The sequence below is a fragment of the Mytilus galloprovincialis genome, chromosome 1 (assembly GCF_965363235.1).
Source record: "Mytilus galloprovincialis chromosome 1, xbMytGall1.hap1.1, whole genome shotgun sequence".
NCBI classification, from domain to species: Eukaryota; Metazoa; Mollusca; class Bivalvia; order Mytilida; family Mytilidae; genus Mytilus; species Mytilus galloprovincialis.
In genome coordinates, this window is record NC_134838.1 from 55,393,860 (window position 1) to 55,401,849 (window position 7,990).

Here is a 7,990-nt window from a genome sequence, read left to right on the forward strand (position 1 = left end):
TTTTAATAACCTTCTTAAACTATCCTGGGTTTGTACCAAACTTGGACAAAAGCTTATTTATGATCATAAGATTGTATCCAGAAGTAAAGTTTGTAAAAAGAATTACTCCGTTTTTTCTGTAATTTACTTTTAAATGGACTTAGATTTTCTTACAATCATATAATAGTAACAAAAGGAATATTTTATTGATTTTTTTTCTCATTGTTGTTGAGCCTGAGATTTACAGCAAAAATAGGCGAGACACTGGGTTCCGCGGAACCCTTACAAATTTTTAATGCCAATAATTAAATATTTGTGCAATGTTACTAAGGGGGAGGGTTTGCCATTTGTTATAGACCCCTTCCATCCGTCAGTCCTTCCAGAATAGGTATTATCTGGGTAACTGTTCAACAAAATTTAAATGACAGTACATATTTTTTGTAATAACATCATGTTACAGTTTTCAAACCAGATCCCTAAATATTTACACAGTGATTGCACAAATATATTTGATATCTTTTAAAGGAAAATTTATCTTTTCCAGACTTACTCTTGGAAAATTTGTAATTTTCAGCCAAATTTTAAAAGGACAGTGCTATATTTGTTTCCTATTTTATAACATGACCTTGTCAGGTATTCTATCAGTTGGCGTCTGGCATAATCTATCAACAAACTTTAGCTATAAAAAAACTTTTGGTTAAAATGAATTTCTTGTCCTATATTTCTCAAAAACTAAAGCAGTTAGACTGTAAATGATCTCCTTTATAATAATAACATTAGACAACCATCATAGAGTTATTGCCCCTGATTTTTTGGTGCACATTTCAGTTTTTGGTTATTGGTAATTTTAATCAATAAAAATGTCCTTAAAAGTTTCGATCTACATATATGTTAACAAAAAGTAAAATCACAAAAATACTGAACTCAGAGGAAAATCAATTCGGAAAGTCCATAATCACATGGCAAAATCAAATAATAAAACGCATCAAAAACGAATGGATAAGAACTGTCATATTCCTGACTTGGTACAGGCATTTTCAAATGTAGAAAATGGTGGATTGAACCTGGTTTTATAGCTAGCTAAACTTCTCACTTGTATGACAGTCGCATCGAATTCCATTATTCCAAAGAAGAGATCATCAATTAAATTAACCAAATACGACAATAAGTTTACCTTAATCAACGAAAATTGGTACCAACGAAAATAAATGAATCCACAGTAACCCCTTATAAAATGAAAGGATGTTGAAATTTTCATGTTTTTGGGAGGTGAAATTCTGTTAATAGTTTGTTGGCTAATTACTTCTACAGATTGCAGAACTTTGTTATTATACCAATTTCTGTGCTGTACATATACTTATGATGTGCATATTTATTATTTAATGGACTAATTTTCTCTTTTCCACAAATGATAGGATGCTGATTTGTTATTGACTAAGGAAATATATGGGCTATAATAGTAATATTGTTTCAAAACCCCAAACCCTTTCATTTTATTTCCCGTATAAAAGGAAATTTTAAAGAAAATGTTATCTTACATTTGAGTTACATACATACTGTACAATTATCAGATATAAGAGTATATCAGGTAATAGAATAGGAATATTAATGAAAATCCTGATAAAACCATGCACAATCACATATTTTCTAATGTTTTTAGTCAGCAAATGAACCCAGTAGTAATTATGTATAATCTTGCAGACAAGAATATTTTTTTTTAACTTAATAAAAAGAAACTATTTTATTCATTATTCATTGTCTTCCTTTGTGACGTGCATTGAATTTTGAATAGTTTGCTTTGATTTAAAATAAATTAATAAAAGTGTAGTCAGTACATTGGAGAAATTTTGATTAGATTGTGTTGACAGAATCCGAGCATTCTGACATTTGTTAGATATAATTATGTAACATGTGCAGGTGGGCCACATGTCATATAGTATACCACATACATATGGATATAACTTCATTTATGGAACAAATAGAGACAAAAACTAGGGATGGTAGATATTTAATCATATATATATAATAGAACATTTGATTTATTTAATAAACACATGACTCAAAAGCAGTAAAAAAATATAAGCTGATCATTTTTGATACATACATTATGGTGATGTTCAAAAGAAATCTTCCTGTCCCTATATAGCAGTAGACAGGGCTTGTAACATTCCAGGATAAGGTCAAGCTCATAAATTGCAGAGGCTTACATAATGAATATATGTTTATGGTCTAATCAGATATAGGGAAATGTGATTTTATTTTTGGGTAACATTTTGAGTACTGTAAGTTCAGAAATTAATGTGAGGTTTTTTTATTGCGAAAAATGCGACTGAGTTGTAAACGCAATAATTTAAACTCGCATTTTGAAATATTTTATATGAATTTAACAGAATTTTTCTCAAAATCGTAAAAATTAAAATCGCATTTAAGTCTAAAATGACAAAATCGCAATAATAAATACATGCAATAATTTCTGAATTTACAGTATCTGATTTGCTGGAGTCTATTGTATTTGATGAAATTACGGTTGTTGGTTTCTTGGTTTGTCTGACTTACTCCTATGAATATTAAGATTTTTTTTTTATATTATATGCAGTGTTACCATGATACCTTGAAAACTGAAAAAAAAAATGGAAATTTTATTTCAGTCAATTCTGGAATGCTTTTAAAATTGACAAAAATAACCAAAAAAAGAATGAATCCAAATGTTTTGTAACAGGTTTTAAAGTTTCATTTATTAACCTTAAGCAATTCTGTGTCTACTTCAGATTCATTTGTGTAGTCTTGGAAGCTTTTGTTTAAGGCAGATTTTTGAGGACTGTGATTAAAGCATTTAGTTGCTACCATAATCAAGCTTACAGTCAAGAGTAACTTATTAAATCTAAATTTGATTTGCCATAAAAAAAAAAAAACCACCACACAAATCAAATTGAAAGCTATCTGCTGTAGCCTTGCACACAACTATTATTTTTAATTGATTTTAACATTACATTTGTATGGGAATTTTTAAGCTTTTAATAATGATATTCATACATGCATGTTCATATTCAGTGTCGATATCGATTTCTTCATATTATAAGAGTGGGGTAACCAAAGCTATTTGACAGGTTTAACTCTTTCAAAAACTCTTTAGATGCTGTGGGGAGCTCATACTCAGCTGTCACTGAACTGCCTAAGGTGTCAATTTTCAATTACTCAAAAGGAGAAATCTCCACTTCACAAAATAATTTGTAGTTAAGTTTTATATTGCCAATGTTTTGGTGGAGAGGTTTTGTTCCTTTATTTAAAGTAACACTCATTTTCCCATTTACAATCCATACAGTTGACAAAAGTAGAAGAAGTGTATAAAAAAAGTGATACCATGGCTAAAGACTTGCAACTAGAGGAAAAAATTACCCAGAAATTAGAAGCATCAGAAGAGAACAGAAATGCTAAGATACAAGCCCAGCTTACCCGCCTTAGAAATCATGTAAGATATTGATAAATTCTTTTAGGTTTAAATCAAGCCCACCAAAACCAGTAGGACCATTTTAGGTGATTGGCCTGTTGTCTGTATGCTACAAATTTATTTTCTGAAACAAACAAGTTGGCGTATCCCAGAGTGGAACAAAAAGGACCTCATTAGAAATGCATTTTTTTAAAAGCTTTTTCTTGTAAACTGTTTTAACAGTTATATTAATGTTGTTCATTGCTTGTTTTCAAATCTTTTTTGAGCAAAATCTGTTGAAATTACAATTTTATATACAATTCCAAAACATGTCATTTTATTTGTCAATGAAATTTGCAGGCAAAACATATTGAAGATGTGTGCAAGGCTAGTGAAAATTTAGGCAAAATATCAGAGGAGAAAATCATTCTAAAAATGGAAAATGCCCTGAAAAATCGTGAGGAATATTACAGAGCCCTACAAGATCGCTTGAAGGAACATGTAAGAATGATTTTAAAAAGTGTTAGACATTTGTATTTTACATAAGAAGCTGGAAACATTAATTGTTAGAATTTTACAGTATTAGAAGTAAACAGTGTGGTAGCACATAACATTTGGTGTTTTAACCAACTGTTAGTATTTAGTTCTTTTGTATACCCCACACAACAAAGTTGCATAGGTAATTTTTTTTTTACCCTTTTCTTTCTAATTACTTGGTTGTTGTCAGGAAAGCCCTTTCATTTTTGGTCTGATCCCCCTTTATAATGGAGGTTTCAAATCATCAAACCCCTGGATTAGTTTGATAGTCTGAAATCTGAAACCATTGTTGATAGCCTTTACATCAAAATCATTTGATAATAACTGAAGACTTTACAATAAACTTTTTGGAATCTACAGGCCGAACCTGAATGTTACGAAAATTTTAGTTCGATTGTAGTGGCCTGTAGAGGTGATTTTTACAGGCCCAACCACGTTTTACATGCTTGGACTTAGCTGTGGTTGAATGCAAAGACTGTGTCAGAAATGAACACAGTTTGAAAAAAAATGATTAGTAACCAAAAGCCACTATCTCCCTGGGGTATTAATTTGGTGGGCCTTTTGGATAATATAATTTGTAATATATTGAAACTGTTCGTTTCTTTTTTTTTTTTAAGAAAAGACAATCAATATCCAGACAAAAACACACTGACTTCAAAGAGATTTTATTAATAAGAAACAACAAAATATTCCCAGAATAAAGCTATTATGTGAGAATTTAAAGACTAACCATGTTATGAATTGAACAGCAATCAGATCCATATTGTAAAAGGAGAAAATAAGTTGCAGGGTTATTTTTGCTTATTTCATTTTCATGTAAATGCTTAAAATATCCCCAATGTGAATAATTTGTATGAAACAACAATATTAATGTGGTGCACTTAAAGTTAAATGCACACTTTAAACTGACATGAACGCTAGTTCATTGAAACAGCAAAATAATTGACTTGCTAATAGATTTATCTGTACAATAGCAGTCTAGACCACTCCAGTCTAAACTCCAGATCAGGTGGTTTTATAAAGTAATAAAATTATGTAATGCTATAAAGAAAGGAGCCTTTAAATGACAAGTGAATTATTGATTTTTTTTTCAGGAAAAGAAGATAGAGGAAGTACGTCGGAATAAGATGTCAATTTCAACAGGTTCAGTCCAGTAAACCACTGCTCATTTGACTTCTTGACGTTTACACGGAACATTTCATAACATCAATTTTTGACCAAATTCTTATTTGCAGTTTGCCATTTTTATTTGCTAAAATTTTGATATATTTGTTGTAATGAGTAGCATTGCATTATTTGAATAGATATTGCTATGTATTTACACAATGTGAGTACACGTTGAATTTAAGTAAGAATTGTTCAGTAAATGTGCACAAGACAGTTTTTCGATAACATTTGAAGGGAAATCTTTTACATCACTCAAAGTTTCATACCAAAAGCCAAATCTAAAATACTCTGATTATACAAGGAAATGATACTAAGATCTAATCTTGCAGCTAAATAAAAAGAAACAAAGTCATGGAAACTCAACCAATAACATGTACATGTATTTCTTTGGATACATAAAGTTAAATCTTCAGAAGTATGCTGATTTGTGTATTATTGAAACTGTTTCAAACAGCAGTAGTCAGACAAATGCCTATAACAAATATATTGCACAATTACAAACACATACAGATTCTTACGATTTTTGTAAAAAAAGGTATTCTTGATTATTGGTACAGTGGATTCACTATTTTTATATTGTATGAATATACTAATTTTTGTGGAGTTCATAAGAACATGTAAACTACTAATTCAAGTATTCAACAAATGCAAACTCCTTAACAAGAACAAGGAAATAAGAAACCATCATAATTGTGAAACTCACAAAATGTGTTTTTTGTATAACAATGAAAATTTGTATCGATTAAAATGAATGAATCCTCCTTGTTTATCTTCTTTAGATTTTAATTTAATTTTCTCTTGAGTTGGCAACAATGAGGGGTAAGGATGAATGGATGGATTGTTGATATTTGTCAAGAGGCAAATGTTACACAAAAATAATATGTGGTATGATTGCCAATGAGACAACCCTCCACCTAATGACATAGAAATTTACAACTATAGATCACTGTATGACCTATAACAATGAGCAAAACACATACCTACTGCTTAGTCAGCTATAAAAGGCTCTGAAATGACAAGAAAGGCTCATCGGGACAAGAACATGTTGATGGGATATTCATGAGAATATGAACCCTGCTTTGTACTAAACCAACAGGCTGAGTTCACACAGTTACTGTTTGTAGTAGACTTGTCATCAAGATAGCAAGCTGATCAGCCTTTTTTTAGCTCACCTGGCCCGAAGCCAAAAAGGCTAAAAATAGAACATAGGGGTAAAATGCAGTTTTCGGCTTAAAACTCAAAAACAAAAGCATTTAGAGCAAATCTGACTTGGGGTAAAATCGATTATCAGGTCAAGATCTATCTGCCCTGTAATTTTGTAATTTTCAGATGAATCGGACAGCCCGTTGTTGGGTTGCTGCCCCTGAATTGGTAATTTTAAGGAAATTTTGCTGTTTTTGTCGAGCCTGCGACTTTAGTTGCAGAAAGCTCGACAAAGGGATAGTGATCCGGCGGCGGCGGTGTTAGCTAACTTCTTAAAAGCTTTATATTTTAGAAGGTAGAAGACCTGGATGCTTCATACTTTGTATATGGAGGCCTCAGGATACGAAGTTTCCGTCAGTCACATGTCCAATGTCCTTGACGTCATTTTCATGGTTCAGTGACTACTTGAAAAAAAAGTTAAAATTTTTTGTAATGTTAAGTTCTCTCTTATTATAAGTAGTAGGATAACTATATTTGGTATGTGCATACCTTGCAAGGTCCTCATGCCCGTCAGAGAGTTTTAACTTGACCTCGACCTCATTTCATGGATCAGTGAACAAGGTTAAGTTTTGGTGGTCAAGTCCATATCTCAGATACTATAAGCAATAGGTCTAGTATATTCGGTGTATGGAATGATTGTAAGGTGTACATGTCCAACTGGCAGGTGTCATCTGACCTTGACCTCATTCTCATGGTTCAGTGGTCAAAGTTAAGTTTTTGAGTTTTGGTCTATTTTTCTAATACAATAAGCAATAGGCCAACTATATTTGGTGTATGAAAATATTTTATGATCATATGTCAGTCGAGCAGATTTTATTTGACCTTGACCTCATTCTTACTGTTCATTGCTCAGTGTTAAGTTTTTGTGTTTTGGTCTGTTTTTCTTAAACTATAAGCTATAGGTCAACTATATTTGTTGTATGGAAGAATTGTTAGCTGTACATGTCTGCCTGGCATGGTTTATCATGTTTATCTGACCTTGAATTCATTTTCATGGTTCATTGATCAATGATTGGTTTTCTTGGTTAATGTTAGAGTGCATTTGTTTCTAACCCGAAATTTTGTCATCGATGACTATCGTTTAGTAAACGTTAAGCTGCTAGAAACAAATACATCGTTTAATAAACTTTATCGACCCCACGTAGTCAGACAGAAATAGATTACACTCACGCACATTTTCCACTGAAACTATTGGGCCAAATTCATTATAATTATAGATAGAGATAATTGTAAGCAGCAAGACTTTAGTAAAGTAAGATGTACAAACACATCACTGTCACCAAAACACAATTTTGTCATGAATCCATCTGCTTCCTTTGTTTAATATTCACATAGACCAAGGTGAGCCACACAGGCTCTTTAGAGCCTCTAGTCTTACTCCTAAATGCAACATTCTTAATGGAGTAGCAATTTTCAGATGGGAGTAAGTGTCCAAAATGGTGTTATGTTTCTTACAGTGTGCTTGTCAGTCATACTTTTTCGACAATTGGACAGGGTGTACCTGAACTTGATTTCATTTCTTGGTTCAGTGATCAGTTATTCAACTTTAGTGATTACGTGAGTATGTACCTAGATACCAAACAAAAACTATTATTGTGGGAGAATGAAATTTCAATGGAAAAATTTGTTGATGGTTTTTGTCGCCTGCAAGATCGACATAGGGATAGTGATCGGTGG

At 31.8% G+C, this 7,990-nt stretch overlaps 1 protein-coding gene across 5 annotated transcripts in view; it reads left to right on the forward strand.

The window, feature by feature from the left end:
- LOC143079218 (stathmin-like) overlaps positions 1–5,871 on the forward strand; it is a 51,265-nt gene extending 45,394 nt beyond the window's left edge. For all 5 annotated transcript variants that reach the window (XM_076254451.1, XM_076254474.1, XM_076254458.1 and 2 more), the window contains 3 exons: positions 3,302–3,448; positions 3,767–3,907; positions 5,038–5,871. In XM_076254451.1, coding sequence (XP_076110566.1) covers positions 3,302–3,448; positions 3,767–3,907; positions 5,038–5,100 — 351 coding nt within the window. In that variant the 3' untranslated portion in view covers positions 5,101–5,871. The remainder of the gene's footprint in view (positions 1–3,301; positions 3,449–3,766; positions 3,908–5,037) is intronic.
- Positions 5,872–7,990: the final 2,119 nt, after the last annotated feature.